This window comes from Neopelma chrysocephalum, unplaced genomic scaffold (genome assembly GCF_003984885.1).
Source record: "Neopelma chrysocephalum unplaced genomic scaffold, ASM398488v2 Primary Assembly neopelma1_44, whole genome shotgun sequence".
NCBI lineage: Eukaryota > Metazoa > Chordata > Aves > Passeriformes > Pipridae > Neopelma > Neopelma chrysocephalum.
Genome location: NW_020897703.1, coordinates 3,826,175 through 3,846,387, shown reverse-complemented (window position 1 = coordinate 3,846,387; position 20,213 = coordinate 3,826,175). Strand labels below are relative to the sequence as shown.

At 43.8% G+C, this 20,213-nt stretch overlaps 1 protein-coding gene across 1 annotated transcript in view; it reads left to right on the top strand.

Moving 5' to 3' along the window:
* TMEFF2 (transmembrane protein with EGF like and two follistatin like domains 2) overlaps positions 1-19,649 on the top strand; it is a 128,945-nt gene extending 109,296 nt beyond the window's left edge. Inside the window, exons 8-11 of the mRNA XM_027678141.1 lie at positions 11,170-11,293; positions 12,849-13,007; positions 17,876-17,962; positions 18,365-19,649. Coding sequence (XP_027533942.1) covers positions 11,170-11,293; positions 12,849-13,007; positions 17,876-17,962; positions 18,365-18,461 — 467 coding nt within the window. The 3' untranslated portion in view covers positions 18,462-19,649. The remainder of the gene's footprint in view (positions 1-11,169; positions 11,294-12,848; positions 13,008-17,875; positions 17,963-18,364) is intronic.
* Positions 19,650-20,213: the final 564 nt, after the last annotated feature.

Sequence of the window (20,213 nt, the reverse complement as noted above, 5' to 3'; positions counted from 1 at the left end):
GGAGTTCCTACTGGAAATTAGGGGACAGCCTGGTAATTGGATTAGGGTGTGCTTTTATTTGCAGCAGTTTCTCAAAATGAAGCTCCTGCTTTGTTTCATTGATCGCCTGCCTGATCTTTGTGACAGTAAAAGCCACACACAGAGCTGAAGGGGCCAGGAGGGATGGAAAATGCAGCTTTGTGTTATGTAAAATGTGCTTGTTCCTCTGAATATGATCAGGTAGAAACAGGTCATAAGTGAATCTCCTTACAAACATGGAAGCATCCTTTGTTAATCCACAGTTTAAGTGCTTAAAAGCAATTTTTATCAGTGAAGTCCTTAAAATTTGGAAGGGCTGCTAGTTGTATCAATACTTAAATTCCTGCAAGCCACCTGCATAGGTGCCAAAGAAGGGATAACTTCAGGACACTTGGATTGGATGTGTGAATTGGAGACCTTTGGAGTCTACATTGTTGTAGGGATTGGAAGGAAGAGGAAAAAGCTCTATTTGACTTACACGTTTCCATAGAGGGGTTGGAAATACCAAATTAAGTTTACAGGTGTAATCCCAGAAACACTCCAAGCTCAATCATATTTGGAGCAAGAGTTAACCTGGCAGGAATTACAAAGCCATAATTTAGGGCACTGTGATGCCCTGTTTTACTAGTCCTCCAGAATAAATTGGCGACAAAATTGTTGTTTGTGACTCTTTCCCAATCTAGCATTTTGCTCCATCAGAACATACGCATATTTTATCTCATTGTATTTATGAAAGATGTCTTTAGACAGTTCAATTCCCATATAGCCCTTCTGAGCAATACAACAGCAGTAGCTCCTCACAGCCTTCCCTAGTGTGAGCCATGTTGCCAGCCAGCTATGCAGAGTCCCACCACACGCTGAGAGCACTTGCATCCCATTTCTCCCATTTCGTCATCCTAATGGAGGAAAATGATCCATCCTAGGTGGGCAAGACAAATCCTTTTTTTTTTTTCTGGGTGGACCCCAAAGGCTCAGCCCTCCTTGAGCCCCCTGTGAGCACACCCACAGCTGGGAGACAGAGACATTGACAGTCGTGCAACTGTCCCCCGGGGCGGCACCAACAAAACGATCTTGCTCCCTCCACACATCAATATTCTTGACACCTGTCTTAAAACTTAGGTCATGCATATCCATCTCCTCTTCAAAAAGTGTCAGAAGGATACAAATATCCCTTCACTATTTTTAGAGCTGTATCAAAAGTATTTATCGGCTTTCTGGCACCTCATCCCATTTGTCACTCTTGATGCTATCTACCAGTTGGCAGTGGAGGATGAGTTCCTCTAGAAATGCAGTGGCACATGGGTGAAGCTCCATAAACTAAGACCACAGTGACAGTGACTCCTGGGAGTTGTTGTGCCTGTTGTCACAGGTGGGAAGCACCTGGCACAGTCTCCTGACAGGAGACAGAGCCGGGGCTCGAGGGAGCAGCTCATCCTCACTTCGGTGTCTGCTCACCCTTGGGGTACTGGGGATGTGGAGGAGCTGAGGAGCAGGGCCAAGCTATGAGAGAGGAGGACAGCTGATGTCTGGTGACCCCACCATCCACTCTGCTTGCCACCAGCACTCCCACACTGCCTGGTGGTGCCCAAAGACCACTTCCTTCAGCACATCCCTTGGCTGCACATCCCAGCACAAACATGAACAGGGACTGGGCTTAAGCTATGTATTATACATAATTCATACTGCTCATTCTGTGTGGTACATGAGAGGTGTTGAGAGTCTTGTTTTTCCATGCACACATTGCCAACAGGAAGCTCTTCCAGCTCCTCCATAGCACATACCTCGAGGCCTGGCATCAGGTGGCTCTTTAATGTGCAGGTAACGTGTTCATCGGCCTCGTGCCACAAAATTGGGTTGTTTTCCTAGCACTGTTGGTTTTTAGAAGGCAATGTATTCAGGTTGAAACTTTGCCCACATACCATCTGCTTCAGCCTTATCTTTCTTTGACAAGAAAGCTGAATATATAATGTCCACTTGGCTTTCCTGGTGTTACATAAGGTTGTGGTTTTGTGTTAGGTTTGCAGTTTCAGAGCTCCTCAGCAGCTCTTGTAACATGCTCCTGCTCTTATTTTCAAGTGGAAAATCAGTGACAAAAATCAATACCATCTTCATAGCTATAATGAATGTGACCCACAGCCTTTTTTAGGGTGACCACAAGCTTCCATCATATGTCTGAGGCCTATTCGCAAATATTGATTGGTATTGCAGATTATCTGTAGCCATTTCATATGAAATCATAAGGTCTTGCAGTTTTGCTCTCTGCACGCAGGTTGGTATCAGAGGTACAGCTATAAATCACAGGACCCGCCCAGAGACACTATTGATAGCCAAGGTTGCCAAATTATGAAAATCAGGTGTTTGGGTGGTTTTTTAAGCTGCTTAAGGAGGATGGTTCTCAGACAGCTCCATGTAAGTGAAAGCACTGCTTTGGAGTCGCAGCAGACTCTGTTTACTTGAAGTGGGGAAAAAAGAGTGGAACCTTCATATGCAAATGTATGGCATTTGGAAATGTCATATAGCTGCATCTACATATAAATAAGTCACTCTGGAGTGCTGCACTAGCCAGGCTGCTTTGATAGAGAAATTGCATAGTAGGCACACAAAGCAGAAACAGCAGGATGCCACTCAGTCAACTTGGGGAGTTTTGTTCCTTAATCACCACTTAACTAAGTTAACTAATATTGCTGTGTCGCTGTGTGTTAGACCGGGAAGGGTTGAATGGTGTGTTGGTGCTGCGTGGAGCTGTGCAATAGGGACAGTGATCTGACTCCTGTGCCCCAGTAGATAGAGCTGAACATAGAGATATTCCTTTGGCAGTATCCCTCCCAGGCAGCCTCTGCCTCCTCTGTAGGTCCATGCCTGCTTTCTCTGAAGGAGCATCTTCTGCTGCTAGCATCCACGTACTGGTATGTTATTTGAATCCCTGTTTTATCTGGTATTAAACAGTAAATTGAAACTCTCAGGCATATGTTTTCAGAAGGGAGGACACATAGGGGAGCCCTGGTCTGGTTGCCCCTGTCCATTTTTGACCCCTTCCAGCACTGGGACTAATGAGTAGCTGGAGGATAGGTGGATGGGAGGGAAAACAAGCCGTGGGCTGAGCTGTTGGGAGGAATTTCTCACAGAGGGGTGACACCCGCTCCGGTAGCGCTGCGCAGTGTGTGATGGATCCAGCATTCGCCCCTCTGCCTTCAGGCACACAGCTTAATTGGAGGGAACCTCACAAATCTCTAAACTGACACCAACTCTTTTTCAACACAGAATTACAATAATAATAAGGTTAACTCATCCTCTAAGGGCTCTGTCATGAGCTGCCTAAGGAGATCATACGCAAGGAGATAAACTATGACTCTGTTTCTTTACACGGCTGGTTTCTGAAGGGAGGGGGGATACTGCTCCCACAGGGCTGGTGGCATCTCTCTTAGACAGGGGAATCTGAGTGAAGGGAACATCAGCAGCGTGCCAGAAACAAAGACTGGCTGAGTTAGCACAAAGAGGGATTTAATCTATTCTAAGAATGGGGTTAACGCAGACTTATTCAATCCTGACACAAAAGAAGGAAGCACAAACTGTAAAGGCCCCTTTACCCAGGGCTTTGGTAAATCCACAATACAGCTCTGCTGTATTAAATCACAATCCATGGCAATGATTGCAGGCCTCAAGACTGGCCCCACAGCGGTCGAGTTAAAGAGCTCTGCCTGTGTACTTTATCCACAAGAGTACTGAGAGAGGGCTTGGGGACAGCTGACACAGAGATGACACGCAGAGCTGGAGACCTTTCCAGTCTCCTGGACTGGGAAGCAGGCAGGTGCCATTCACAGGCAGCAGTGAGCCACTCCATGAGGCTGCTGAAGGAAGAGCTCAGTGCGTCATCCCTCTCTTGATGTCCTCAAATTAAGTGTGGAGAGCAGCATCAAACAGCAGCGACCACTGCTTTTACTGGCAGCCTGGGTCGGGGTGAGTGGATGAAACGTGGTGGCAGAGAAGTAGAGGAGGTCAGACAAGGTGATGCAACAGCCTGCCTTACCTCCCTGAACGAAACAATCACCCCAGGGAGAAGCTGAGTCTAATGTGAGCACCTGAACACTGAGAAAATGCCGGATTGGAGCAATGTATTAGCCCATGTGAGGTTCTGTTTTTTTTCTTTCAGTTTAGCTGGGTGTTCCAGACATGTGAGCAGGGTTGCTACCCTGTACTTGTATCGTGGTGCTATTTTGGTGGTTGTATTGTATCTTGTATTGCAGTAGCTGCTTGGTAGCACCTCCTCATGTGTGCAGGAGCCTCGGCTGCTAGGGACCTGTACAAGTAAGGCATCTGTGAATACAAGTGGACAACAGGCACTAAAAAAACAAATGAGGGTTAAAAAAAGGTTCTGTTTCGTTTTGAGCAGATAAATGGTCTTGTTATGTGCTGGAAAATGATTAACGAGTCACTTGATTTCAATCAGTCGTCTCAAAAAAGGAAGATGTATTCACAGATGTTGTAAATAAAAGTGTTTCTTGATTTCAAAAGTTCAGTGATAGCTTCAACATATATAGCATAGCCCACAGATATATGCTGACAAGCTGAAAGTATTTTGTTCTCCATTTGAACATCTGGGGATTATTAGTGTCTTAATTCATTGGTTTCTATTATTAATTATGGCAGCAGAATAATTATGATACACTGCTGCAAAGACAGAGCACAATATTTTTTTTCGAAGTGCACTAGGACATCTTGCCATCATCTCAAACATAAAAAGCCCTAGATTATTTTTAAAAAAGGAAAGTGGATGTTATCTTATTGCAGGGAACTCATTTGCATAGGGACATTTAAAATTAATAAATTACTGTGTTCAGCAAGCCTATTTTGTGCCTGAGAAAAGAAGTGAATGTAATTTAATTCAACAAGTTCCATTTCTTTTTTTCCTCTTGGTGAAGCAGCTAATATGGGAAGGGTGGGTTTTTTTCGTGCAGTTTATGTGGAAAGACTAGCTTCAAGTTTGTACTTGGAGTGGCTGCAGGATGAATTTAGGCTCAGGCTGCAGCATAGTGGTGCCAGACGTTTTCAGCTGACATTTGGTGTCTCACTTTCCACTTGCTCTCAGGGAGAGTGGGCTGGTGAGCTCCCTCTTAAGCGGCAGCAAGCACTTCCTTCGGAATTTTCACTCAACGCCCACCCAAACAGTGATTTTCAGGCGAGTTGCTTGCACACATTTTCTTCATTGTAGAGAGATGCTCTATATTTGTAAAAGCAAGGTTTTAAAAGAAGGGAACATTAAGATAATTAATAGGCCGGCCCTGAGCAGCTGTTAGCGGTGCGGTGTGGCTGTGCTGGTGCACAGCAGGGTGGCTGCTGGCAGATTTGTCAAAGACGGGGTGCCTGGAGCTGCTGAGCAAAGACTCGGGAGAAATCCCTTTTCTCTCAGAGAAAGACCAGAGCTGGATCTGAGCTGGGATTTATCATGGTGGTTCTTCATTACAAGTGACTAGGAAGCCTGCTTAAGGACTTCATCCCTAAGTTGCTGTGGGATCTCAATTCCTGTTGGATGCTGTTAGAGAGGAGGGGAAGTACCAGCAAACCTGCTAAAGCAATTCTGCACTTTCAGAGGGAGCAGCACCATTACACCCTCCTCCTGACTTTGCAGAGGGACCCTTGAACCATTCCTGCAGACATTCCTGAGCTGAGGAAGCTGCTTTTTACGCCAAAAGAGCAGCAGTTCTGACTCTGCATGAAGAGTGCAGATGAGTAACATAAACTGTCCCTAGACTCATCCACAAGATTCAGATCCCCACCCCTAGTCAATCACTGAAGCTCTTCCACAAAACTCAGTGCATCCCTTACCTTTGCTCCACAGGTTGGTACTCTCTGGACCTTTATTTTGATTCCAAATACGAATTGCCCAGCAAGTCTCTATCATGCAGAGCAGAAGGGCATGATAGAGAGCAGAAGGAAGTAAGGTCCCAATGCTATGCTCTGTGGCCTACCTTGGGAGAGCTGACAGGGAGGTAAAAGGAGGGGGATATGATTCCAAAAGGGGTTGAGAAGGTTAAAGACACAGATTTGACTCAAGAATCCTTTTCCTCCTTCATAAGTCCTCTGAGAGTGTGATGTGGAAGGAGTCATTACTTCAATATCAGCAAGAGCTTTCGTCTGCAAATTTGACTGACCTCAGAGGTATTAAAAGATTAAATTATTATGTAAGTCAATTCTCCTTAACCACTTTTGCCAATGAGATAGGTGTCAAAATAGCTTCTGCTGCACATCATTCACTGTCTTATCCCTTATTTGATGAAATATATGTGTATATATGTATTTTGAAGACTCCCCTTGGTCCAGTGATGACTGTACAGTAGGTATTAACACTGTACATGAGCCAATATTTTCTCATATGGGCATAGCCTAATAGTTCTTATTTCCAAAGCTCCAACATTACCTGCTGTGCATCAGCCAAAATGCTAGCGTGAGAATTTACAGGCTGTGGCCCAATGCTTTCCTTGCTTGAAACCACCTAGAAAGTCTCACTGATTCAAACATGAAGAATGACAGAGTTATCAGGCCTGCAGAACAAATTGTTAAGTGCCTGGCAGTCAATTTTTGGATATAAGAATCCTATTTTTGCCTAGATTTTTATTTGAATTTCTCCAAAGAGGATTCTAGGAACTTATGTCTGGAAAGAATTTTCTGGGCACTCCTGACAGTACTTCATGTAATCCTCATCAAGGACACTAATGGATTTATTCATTTGTCAGTGGCATTGCTCCACATGTTCGGTTGTGTAACAGAAGATCCACACTCACATGGGAGCTGGGGAACTGGTGAAGGCTTCCCAGAGAAGAGTCTGGCTGCCTTGTTTTTGTCATTCACAGTCACATCCTGCAACCAGGCAGACTGTTTCAGATTTTGAATTTCAGCTTTCACTGGAATACTTACCTGAGAATCCTAATGGTGTATGTTCAGCTTCCAAAGGCTGAAGGAAAGTCATATAGCCAAACCAGAAATTCAAATAAAAATAATACAAAATACATTTGAAATAATTCTTCCACTTCTTCTTAATGGAAGGCAGGCACAGCCTTCTGATATTAAGGAATTTAGACAAAATAGTTTTAAATTATTTATTTAACATTTCAGAAGACAATCCATCAGGAAAAGCAAGATCGCTGAGTGGGTGGTCAGTCACACCCGATAAGTTTTTAGGATCCAGTTTACCCCAGCAAAACAGCTCATCATCTCGGCATCTGCCTGCCATCCACGGAGAGATTGGAGAGCAAGCGTTCAACTGGGGGACTCTTCCAGTAAGCAAGATGATGATCAGCTGTTTCAGGCTACACAAAGTAGCATCTGGCCTCAAAGCATTGAAAAATAATCTGTTTTGACTAATGTGTTTTATATGATAGGCTGTCATGTCATGTGCTGGCACTAACAAAAGATGTGAACAGTATGAAATGTCAGGTTAGGCTAAAGATGCAAAAAATGTTGCAGAAATGCAAAAGGTGTTGGCTTCATCAACACTGTTTTTTTCATTCTGAAAAGTGCTTCAAGAAAAAGGTTTGTGAATACAATTGATCTGGAGGGTGAGAGTGTATTTCTTCTTTGAAATAAAAAGGAGAAGCATTTTGAGAAACATGGCAGGAATTTCTTTTGTCCAGAGATAGGAGAGACTGACCCAGTCAGCCCAATTTTTATCTTGAGTCTTTACAACTAGCTTCTACCCTGAGTCCTATCCATCACAAAAAAGGTACAAATCTGTCCTTTTGGTGCAAATAAAACCTTCCCACATTGTTGCCAATAACAATGCAGCAAGTCTAATCTTTGAAGAGGAGCTCTGAATTTAACATTCCTGAAACCTAGCTAACTTTGAATTTGGTCTGTGTGACTCCTTTATGCATACTGATCTGCTGTGCTTGGAAAAAAGTGGGTAACTTTGTATTTAAGCTTTGCTCTCTGTAGGTGTAAGGTTGGTGTGGTAGAGGGGCTCCTTAGTTTAGTGACACTATAAACTGGTGCAAATGCCATCCAGTACTAAATTTATAAATAATCCAGAATTACAATAAGAGTGAAAGTCTTAATTTATTTAATTTAGTGTTAATTTTTTAAGATATGTACAGTTCTTACTTGCTTTATAACTTCAATATGTTTTTTATTTATATCCTCTCTGTTTAGGATTGATTTATAGTTCTTGTTTCATGGTGATGCATTCATAAGAGTTTGTATCTTATCAACAGCTGTATTACTGAAAAGTGCTCAGATCCTTCAGAAATGAGAGTGGTCAGTTTTAATATGAAGAGACTTTTAAAGCATGTCTTGCTATTCAGGTCTCTATATTGAATCTGAGAAGATGGGTTTTGTAATAAGAAAAATAACCTGTTTTGAGGCAGGGAAATATTTTGTGTGTGTTCAAAATGTGCTGGAAGAGAGGAACAACTTAGTCCGAACTAAATGATGCTTTTATTGTGATCTGTATTTCAAATAACCAAAATGGCAGATCAAACTAAATATGCATTTTCCCCCCCCCTTGCCTTTATGTTAGATCCCTAACTCTTTGAGAGGAGTCATCAGTCAAAAGGAGAGACTACAGATAATGTGTGTCTAAGTTTTGTGATCTCTTCCTAGCCAGGTGGCAAATGTGCCTGTATGAACTGTTTATCCTATAGATGCTAGCAAACCTTTGGCCATCTCATTTTTGATTCATTAGAGCATTTTCCTTCACAATATTGTGCTGAGAGGTATAATTACAAGTTCTGCAGGATCTTAGATTTACTTTAAAAGTGTGCTAGAGACCTTTTTTAAAGAGAACACAGTTTCTACCCACATGATTGCCGGAAGAGGAAGAGCTCATTCCTCTTTTTACCAGTCCTACTGCCTACACACAGTGAGAGCATCTGCAAGTCCTGGTCCCCCTTTCAAGTCCTAGCAGATTAGTCTGCCCTGAAAGTAACAATTTCCCTCCATGTTGAAGTATGCCTTTAAAAAAAAAATTAAACCAAATGGTTTCATACCATTTTAACAACACTGCTGGCTCATCTGAGAGAGGAGGGATTCTTGCACTGTGTGGCGGTTGTGCACACACATCACAGAGATACCTCAGTAACTGAGAAGGAAGGATCAGAGATACACACACACACACACACACACACGTGTGATCATCTCCTGTTCTTCAGAAAGGAAGCAAACTTCCTCTTGGTAATGGAATATATGAAGGAAATGGCATTATATTTTCCACAACAGAAAAAAAATGTGTATTAATAAGGATCCCACATTTCTTGCTGCAGTTTTCTGGGCAGAAATAGATTTGAATGTGGGCCATAGCAGAGGTCCAGCACACCCAGAAACCATCAGGCATGGTGTGTAGGTGATCACTACACGGGTATGGAATCCCACAAGTCCCAGGCTCATTGGGATCTACACGTGTGCAATGGGCAAGTCCAGTGACACAGATCATGCACATTTTTCCTGTCTAGGAGGATTTCCAGGAGGAAAAAGGAACATGCATGAAGTCCTGCTGGGATGATAACTGTGTATATATTTCACATGTTGATAGCCAGTGTCTCACCTGGAGGGCGATCGGTAGCCAAAAATGTTTAGCACCAGACCAAATGGACCTCCCCTTCCCACCTTCCTCCAGTAGCAGAAATCCCTGGGGAGGCTCTCAAAGGAGGTTGTACCATGGCTATAACAACATGCCTCCTGTCAGCCCATCCTGTCTGTGCTGTCCAGAGACAGTTGTCAGCCCCAAGCCCAGGAATCCTCACTGTCCTGTGATGCTCCTGCACTGTGTGGTCATTAACAGCTTCCATGACAACCTCATACACATATCCCAAAGTAAGCAGGGAACCAGGAGAGGCAGATGGGTTTGCATCCAACATCCAGGCATTTGAAAAGATGCAATGATGGTCCATAGTGCAGAGGTCCTGAAAATCCTAATGATGAAAGAGAAGCTAATGCTGTCTACAGGCATGTAGAGGTTGCCCGTCATTCTCATTTGCCAGGAGCTGGTCCTTGCCTGTTTTCACATAAGGACAATATAACCAACTTTATTAGTGCAAATGGTTAGAGACTCTTACAACTCTCCTTGGACAGCTGCAACAGAAAAGAAATTCATTATGAAAATCTGAATCTTGGATCTGCTGCAGACACTTTTCCCAGAGGTGGGATAATACCTAAGGATGCCTGCTGCCGGCATGCCTGGCTCAGAGGCAGAACACAAATTGCAATTGTTTCATAACACTTGGGGACTTTCTTTGGAAGATATAACTGCTTCAACTTATTTGTGTGCAGTCTACATTTCCTTAGACATTTATTGTGATATTTCTTTCTTCTGTTTTTAATTAATCATGGGTAGATGATACTACCACAGAAAAAGGATTTTTACCATTCGAGATATCGTAAGTATTGGTTAAATTTGGAAGAATTTGCCAAAATTACTCAGATTAATTAATACCTCGATGGCCTAAAAAAATCATGTGAGTTTATGGCAAGTAACACTCTGTGTTTCAGCCTGTGAAGCCTATGTTGAGCAAACATTTGTTTCAAAACTAAATGAAGCCTCCGTTTTCCTGGCTACGGGGAGGGATTTTCCAGGATTTGTAGTCTCAGTGACTATTTAAGTGCTGCAGAAGTAGGCTCAGAATGTCAAACTAGTTTAAGGGTACTGGGTGCTAAGGGATATGGAGGAGGCCAGTGAACTCTGGGGCACTGCTCTGCAGACTGATGATAAACTTCAGCTCTGGACTCCCACTCTACTGCAGCCATAAAATTATCTTTCTGCATATGTTCTATTGAATGACCAAATATACTGTAATGGTATATGACATGCAAATGCCCAGAGTCTCTCTCCTAAGCTTGCCTGGGTTTAAGGAGACACTCCATAAAGGATAACAGAAATGATCAGGTATTTTTCATGTGCTATTCTGTCATCAGTTTTTGAATAGTCAGATTATTTCTTCTTGTGTCTCATTTGCTGTAACTTGACAGGAATTAGAAAAGAACAAGAGAAACTCTTGCAAAGCTTTGCATTAGCCAACTTGTTTGAAGCTGCAAACCCTTGCTCTTGCTTCCCATGAACAACATCTTTCACATATTGTTCTGATTTTCCTTTCTTTAATAGTTCTTCCCACCATTTCACTTTATCCTACATTGTCAGGTTAATGTTCCCTTCACCTGTGTTCACAGAGAATGCAAATAAACTGGAAGAAAGTGCAAGAGGGATCTACATCCCTTGTCCAGAGCATTACAATGGCTTCTGCATGCATGGCAAGTGTGAGCACTCCACGAACATGCTGGAACCGTCTTGCAGGTAACCCTTCTACCAAGGAGGGAAGGTTACACACATGGAAATATTGACTCACAGAAACACTTAATGTAGATCAACTATGGAAAATACTGGCAACCATGGCCCTTTGTGCTACAAAATCCATTAGACTTAAATTATTCAACGAAGTCCCTATTGTATGTGGCAAAAGTATATTGAGTTATGCACAGTGTTAATTGACTGTGAAACCATCCAGTAGCCTTCAGTTATATTAAGATATGATTTTAAAGCCCTTCACAAAGCGCTCAGGCCATTGCTAGGTAGCCTCCTCAGCCTGAAGGAGGAGAGGAGTGCCACCAGGGATATGTCCCTGCTGTGGCAGGAGTGATGCTCATGAGGCAGCTGTCTGGGGCAAAGGTGGCTGCTTCACGTGGGAGGTGATTTTGGAGGAGTTTAGGGCAGGGAGGAGGAGTACAGTGAAAGCACATGCTTCTGCAGTGAATGCCTCCCTGCAGAGGTGCAGATACTACTTCTGAAGTCCAACCAGTGTCCTGATGGCATGAAAAGCACTGTTATGCATGAAGCACCATTTTCCTGAGACGCTGGACTGGGAGAGCAGAGATATAGACCAGACTTGCTCCCCAGGGCAGATTTTCAAGCCAGCTTCTCCCAGCTCTCACAAACAGCCAGGGCACATTTTACTCTTTGCAGCTGCTGCATTTTAGGTGCTCCATTCAGCTGGAAAATGTCCTTTCCTCAAGGTGCTGGCAGCTGTGGGAATGCAGGAGAGGAAAAGAGTGGAAGCTCAAGGCTTAACCCATCAGGGTTAGCGCTCCACTGAGAGATCTGAGAGGAGCCCAAGCCATCTGTCTCAGTCCCTTACCATTGCTGCTGCCATTGACCTGGATTTTTGCATCTTCTTGCTTGGGCTTTTTAGGGGAAACAGGGCAAGAGCTAAAATTAGAAAAAGACTGTTTGCCCCCAAAATCACAGAGCAGAGTGGAGATGTCAGGCTGCAGGATGGGAGCTGGTGAGCAGCGCAGCAGGCGGCATCGGGGTGGATGGTTGCAGCATCAACAGAGGGGTTTTTTTATAGCAACCAGACGAAATGTAAATGATGTATCCACTTTCAGGAACATCTAATCACATTTCATATGGAGCTTGGATGATTGCTTATCACCTCCTTAGGGGTAATCTGCATAAGGAGCCACAACTAGATGGCTTTTCACCCTCCCCCACCTCCCCAAAGAAAGGGAGAAATCTGAAATATGTTGTGCAAGGAACTAAATGGGTTCTCATTACAATGTGCAAGTAGTTCCACTTGATGCCAGTTATGTCTTGGTCCCCTGGGCACCTCCTGGCACTCTGCAGTGTTGTTCACTCTCATAGACCTTGGTGACACTGAGGACCTGAAGTCTTCCCTCTGAGAGGCTGAGCAGGCACTCGTACTCTCTCTGTGGGAGTCCATTCTCTGTGGGAGTCCATCCTGCAAAAAAGCACATAAGCTTATGCTTAGGCCACTGATTTTTTTTTCAGGTATAATTTTTCCAGCATTCTTTGAAAGCAGCAGGTATAACCAGAAAAAATGTGTTTTTTTCAGATGTGATGCCGGCTATACTGGACAACACTGTGAAAAAAAGGACTACAGCGTTTTATATGTGGTTCCAGGTCCAGTACGATTTCAGTATGTCTTAATAGCAGCTGTGATTGGAACCATCCAGATTGCTATCATCTGTGTTGTAGTCCTCTGTATTACAAGGTCAGTATCTCTGGTATTTTGCAATAGAAAAAGAAAATACTTTTGTTTTTCCTACTGTGTGCGCTGATTATACAGATTTCTGCAGTGACACTACTGATAACAAATGCTATTTAATTCACCAACAAACAGGAGATATCATCTGGTCCAGCCAGCCAGTGCTGCTTCATTATTATGACTGAATTTTTACTTCCATCTTAATCAAACTTAGGTAGCAACGGTGCCTACAGCAAGTGAAGTTTCCTATTTTGTATTCAGATAGTTGGACAAATATTGTTCATATAAATAAGGGGAATATAAATGCAGCAGCTGGATCAACACTTAATAAAACTAATCATATCTCCATCTGGTTTCCTTAAGGGCCCATTCCCTTAGTCCTAATCAGGCAAAGCATACAAACTTTTAAGCCTGTTTGCAACCCCGTTGATTAAATGATTTCATTAGCCTTGTGTGCATGTTCAAAGGCACCGCACATGTTTTAGGGTCTTCACTAGGTGGTGGCACACCAAGCCATATGTGATGTACTTGTTTGGGCTTTTTTAAGTGCGGAGGAAAGGGTTGTGTGAATGGAAACGACCAGTTCAGAATGAGAAGGGGAAAGGCAATCCTTCCCCTCCTGCATGTGCTGCTCCCCCACTGAACTGTGTTACTCTCTGGGAGGGCCTGGGCTCAGTTCTGGATGTCAGACATCTACAGGCTTCTCTCATGAGAGTAAATTAATTCAGCTAGCAACACTGATAAAACACTTTTTACAACTAATTTTCTTTTTAAAATACAAAAAAAAAAGTCAGGTATCATACCTCTGTATGAAATAAAATTTCTAATATATTTCAGTCTTTATGTTGCACTACCTGGCTGGAAGACAAGTGTAGCATTTGTTCCTTGAAAAGCAAAATTCATAAATCCTTTTCTGGCCTAAGGGCGTAAAACAAAACCTCTTTTGGCCAAGCTGAATCCATCAACTAAATGGCAACTGCCGAATGAGGTAGTAGATTATGGTGGTATTCACAGAGGTAATTCAAAGAACCAAAAATATCATGTGTTGTGAGAGAAAGAAGGTGGTGTAGTAACTGATAATGGAACAAATGCTGTATATAGTTTTGTAATACGATTCTAGTTTTGTCACCTTGATGCAGTGAGGCAGAGTACTTTATACTGAGGAATTCAGTAAGCTCTGAGTGATCTGGTACTGTAATGCAAATTACCCATCACACTGTTTTCATACAGAAACAGTACCTTTTCCCACACACTTTGTAACTTAGTGAATTTATGATCTTTTGACTTTTTTCTGTAATGCATGTAATTACTGCAGAGCATCCTCCATCCCAGCATAATGATTTGAGATACATTTGCAAAAATGTACTCTTAAGTGGCCTAAGAGAAATCCACATGACAAGACACTGTTGTGGCAGCATATGCATAAGTAATTGAGTTTTTGAAGTAGTCTGCTTTGGAGAACCCGACTGTACTGGTTTCAACTCTACACCCTGAATTCTTGAAAGTGCTGAAACCACCCTGCCAGGTTCCTGGGAGAAAGAAGGGAAACTTCACTCAGAGGCCGCTGTGGCCAAATTCTTTGCTGCTCCTTTCAGTGCAGCTTCACTTTAATTTGGTGTACTGGGTCCATTTGAGCCACACAAAACTACCCTTGTAATCTTCTAGCTGTCATTAGTGTTGTTGCTCTTAAAATGTTGCCTGTACAGTGGTGCAAATCTGCAGCGTGTCCTCCATTGCTTGAAGGCTCTGAGCAAGTGCTGGGCACTTTTAGGGCCATTGTTGCACAAACAGTTAAATCTGAATAAATGGGCTGTGCTGCTGACAGGGATGGTTTTCCTTTGCCCATCCCTCCACCTCCTGGGCACAACGAACCTGGTCAGGGGATGGACTCAGCTGAAAACGCAACGAGCAGAACTGATGATTTGTTTTTAAGTGACTCAATTCCTGGAAGAGGTTGGCTGCTTGTCTACTCATTACTAGTGCCAGCAATAGGAATAAGCATTTGAGGTGGAGAAGTAGGGAACCAGAGGCCAAGACATGAAACAGTGAGGCAGTCCCTCTGCCCAAGGATTTTTAGCTTAGAGGTAAGGCAAAGAAAGAAGCAATGATTAAAGTGAAGGAGAATGGTAAATAATATAGGTATGGCCTAGTATCATAATGATTCTCAGCAGTTTTCTTTACAGCTTTGCATTTTTAGTGCTTCCCTAATGTTTAGTCACAGCAGCTTATTTATGTGAAGAAATAACTTGATTAAAAATTAATGCATAACATGTTTTACCTGCTATGAATCACATTGTGAATAACTCAAGCTTGCGAGTAAGCTTCAGTAGAGGGAGAGCAGGCAGCCTGTGCTCCAGCACCCAGTTTACATTGATGTAACTGCTTTGTTCATAAATGAATGCATCCCCCACACAGAGCACTACAGAGGACTTTTGATTGAAAAGTTAAGGACCAAGGAAAACCTGTCACTCAGTTTTAGCAGATAATTAAGGTCTAAAAAGCTGGTTAAATGCAAACACCTGTCTTAGGAAACCCAGCTGCACTTCAGACACAACCTACCTGTTAGGCAGTCTTGGTGTTGGTGCTTGGCCCTGGGGCCTTCCCAAGCTCCCATCGATTGGTAATGTACTGTATTACACAATTAAAACATGGGCATTTTTGGTTAAAAGATGCTTTTTCATCATCTTAATTGGAGTAATCTACATTTGAATTGATTTCTCTGGACCTTGAACTGAGTGACTGTGTAGATACTGTCAGTGTCAGTTTTGAGAAAGTGCCCATGAGAAGCTCATCTCCTTCCTTCCAGCGGGAGCAGTTGGTATCCACCATTCTCTGTGGATGCATGGCTGCATCCCCTGGGATTGCTGACCATCCTGATCATTCCCCAGCCACCTGGTTCCTCCATGTTTCTTACAAAACCAGTCCAGTTTTGTAAGAACAAGACTTTAGCCACTCTGGCTTCCCGCCCGTGGTTCCTCAACCTTGCTCTCACGGCTGAGCACTGGGGAAAAGCAGGGCTATGCCTTCTGCTGTAAATCCTGATCCTCTGGGCTTGGGAGGAGGCCCGGTGTGGGGAGTCACGCATGGCCGCAGCAGCGGGAGCGAGCAGTGCTGCCTCTCAGCGTGGCAAGGTGTCAGTGCACGGCGAGGTCCTGCTGTGCATCTCCAGCTGAACGGGCAGGAAAGGCCGCCCGGGGACAGTCGGGCTGGGAGGCTGTCAGCGTGCACATGACACACGGCTCAGTGAATCAGCCCTGTGTTTGCTAACAGCAGCTCCCTGACTCACTCGGAAAGTTTGATCGCCTTTTTAAGGAACTCGCAGGGAATAATGAGTTTGCTGTGAAATCGCAGACCAGCTAAAGTCTGCCTTAGTTCCATAATGAAAGCTCTGCCGTGACCTCTGAGAGCACAGGGGATGCTGGCAGATTTTTCCTGGAGTAATGATAGCAGCCTACTTCACTGCTTCCCAGAAAGGAACGGTGCAAAATATAGTGCACAGCCATACAGCTTCTCATGAGGGGGTGGTCCTGGTGGCTTGAAAGTGAGGCAAGTCAGGACAGTCTGACCCATATTTTGCTAGACACTTATATAATTGTATTTCAGTATTTTTAAATTCTTCGTAAGTTCTTACGCTCTTGTTCAGCCTTTCAGGTGGCATTGAAAAACTATAGCATCAGTCCCATTCAACAGGAGGGAAAAAATGACCTTTTTTTGTTTTAAAGGGTTAGTAAAAATGTATTTTACTCTATTCTGCTGTTAGTTATCTGACACAGAGCTGAGGGCTCTGTGCTTTGAGCTCCCCCTGTGCTGAGAGGGTGGGCTGTCACTGGGGCATAACCCATAGGGTTTCACAAGGTGCTCCTGGAAGCCCTCCTGTAACAGAAAAACCAATCAGTTCAATACAAAGGCAATGTTTAGAAAAACATGTGTCAGTATGGTCTGGAGTATTGCGGGGCCTCTTGTCATGCCACTCCAAGAGGGTGTTTCAGTCTCTCTTGTGTAGCTGCCCACAGTTTCTGCCATACCTCCCTTGGCTTTCAGCTGCTTAGAACTTCCTTTGGCCTCCACCTGGCTTTAAACTTTTCTGTGCCTTCTGCCTGAGGATGCCTTTCCATGGAGGGAACCAGAAATATGCCATTAGCTTTCCATTTGGGGGAAAAACTGCACTGGGCAGCATCCCCACAGCTGTGATTGCTGCAGGTGAAAGGTTGAAACGTGCCCTTCCTGAGGAGCACCAGAGGTCCTAAGGCACAAGAGGTTTGCTTCTGCAGCTGTCCAAAGGAATAACAGATTTTGGGCTTTCCAGTGCAGTTGCTTTCTGCACTAAGCCAAGCAGCCATGTCAGGAGTGTGGCACAGGGTAGGCACCTGTAAGTAAAGTAGCTGCTCACTCATGAGCAGCTCATGGAGCATTTCCATGGAGACTAAGAGGGACTGGAGACACTTAGCTCCTCGGAAAGGCAGCCCCTGCAGCCACTTTGTAAACACTTCACAGACCTGGGGTGCCAAGCAGGTGAGTGAGCGTGAGACCATCTTAGATCTTCCACCTGCGCCTCACTTGAAAATAAACCCATTATTTAAGGATGAGTGATGCAGTGCAGTTGGGCCTGTCGTGATGCAGCAGAGTGGCCACTGCTCAGGAATCTTAGCGTTTGCCTGGCCATAATTTTGTTCACAGTACGATTTTTGGGGGTTTTGGTGGCTTTTTTTTGTGGTGCCATTGCCATTAGCCAGCCCTTTTCGTTTCACTGAGGAGGAAGTGTGCTGAGGGACAGAGGATGCCTCTCTCACCCTCACATCCCTGCTGCCACCTGTGCCACCTCCTGAGCAGATGTGTTGTTAAGAGCTGTGTATTCTCACAACTCTCTTTTCCAGGAAATGTCCCAGGAGCAACAGAATCCACAGACAGAAGCAAAACACAGGGCACTACAGTTCAGACAACACAACAAGAGCATCGACAAGGTTAATTTAAAGAGCGCATGTTTCCACAATGGCAAAACTAACTGCAGAGAGCTTGGACTACAAAATACAGTATTATAGACAAAAGATTAAGACAAGATCTACACATGTTGCCTTGCATTTGTGGTAATCTACACCAATGAGAACATGTACTACAGCTATATTTGATTATGTATGGATATATTTGAAATAGTATACATTGTCTTGATGTTTTTCTGTAATGTAAATAAACTATTTATATCACACAATATAGTTTTTTCTTTTTCATGTATTTGTTATATATAATAAATACTCAGTGATGAGAAAAAAATTGCCTTTCTTAAATTTGCTGTATCTCATAGCTGTGTATAGTCTTGGGATATTGTATATGGACACTAACAAATCTCTTTTTCTTTCTTTTTCCAGTTCTAGTGGCAATTTTGAGTCTACTGAACTCAGTAGTAGGGTTTTGAGTTGGTCCAAGATCAGCGACAATTATGGATGTGGGAAAGGTGAAGAATAATTTAACCTACATTGAGGAGGGATAAAATATTTCAGATCCGGAGTCAACTACATTTCATCCGCCTTCTTCTCCCATACCATCTATCTTTACTCTCCCATAGCTTAGGAAGTCTTTGGCTTCTAAATTAAATCCTAACCGAAGGGGAAATGGAAATTCTCGGCAACTGCGATGAGAGTGTCGGGGGTAATGCTTCGATTTGGGAGGGAATTAGGTGTCTGTCAAGGTGAACCCTACAAGAACACTTTGCAGAATCTCCAACTCTGGTCACTGGAGTGAGTGAAAATTGCTTCTCACTCTTGATTGAAAATTATTAGGTTAAAAAAGTTAATAACATAATAACAGCTGAAATGCCAGTCCCATTTGTACCTCGTGAACATGCTGATATAATTTATTTTTTCAAAGAGAAGGTGAAAACCACTCAGAAAATACCTTATGAATAACTTTATGGGTGACCCTACTCCATTAAATGTAATGAACCCAAATGTTGGCTATACCTCAGGAAAATAAGGGCATGTATTTTGTCACATCCACATGATGGACAAAATGCAAAGTTATTTCCATGATAGCTGAAACTCTCCAAAACACATTCTTTCGAGAAGATAATTCTGCTCTACTTTGTGCTATGAATTTTGAAGACGGGAGAGTGAGACTGAAGGGCAGAGTGCGGTAACGTCACTCCTGCTGGATAACATCCACTCCACTAATTGACTGCCGGAGCACTAGTCACACTAAATAGCATAACTGAACTAAAAAGCCCTTGTAACCGTAGTCAATGTGCTGCTCCTTTCCAAAGAGACTTTGCCAAGGCAGAATGTACCCAAGATAAGGGTTAGGAGTATTTCTCACTGTCATCGTCATGTAAGAAATTGCATTTGGGTCAGAATCAGATCTGGGGTTACCTGGGATGATGTCTCATGAGTGTGTTTCCATTTCCTGCTTCAGCATCAGTCTAGTCACTCACAACAGTCACCACCAACCCCACCGGTGACAGTCCACCCGATCTGGCCTGCAGACATGGGTGCAGCGGTACTTCCACTCTAACATGACTTTTGGTCTTCCCCTCCCCTCCCCCAGCCTGCTTTAAAGTGAATCCATTGCATGATGTTCACACGGTCTCAGTTTTTGTCTTGTTCTGGGTTTCTTGGCTTTTTAAAGGTAATAAAAGGCGATTGGCAAGAGATGCTTCCAGGCACCTGGTCTGTGCTGATTGATGGGAGTGGGAGTGTGGTGCTTGCACAGGCAGCGGGGCAGATGATGGCACAGGGCAGCTCTCTGGCTTTGGGCTGCCAGCCCTGCAGGGACCTTCTGCTCCCCAGAGCCATGGGCTGGGCTGAGGCAGAGGGAGCTGTACAGCCTCCCTCTGCTCCTCAGCCTTCGCCCCAACTCTCTGATCTTTGAGTCTTGTTTTCAGATTGGAAGAGTGATGGTGTGGGGCAGAAGCAGACAGGAAGCAAGCAGGCATGATCCTGGCCCACTGGACCACAGGGATATTTCCATGCTCAAACCCACTGTAAAATACTCCTCTCTGTCCCAGTCCTTGATGGTTTTGTGTCTCACACTCAAGCTCAGCAGGGGTGGCCTGACATGGAGGGCAGCCCAGGCACAGCCACACTGTGCTGCACAGGTTTAGTGGCACAAGATCCCTTCTAGGGAGACTTTGCAATCTGTGGTAATTCATAACTGAGTGGCTTTATAACACCCCTCTTCAGATCCCTCCGTCGGCTACACCTGATGCAGTGATGGCTGCGAGCA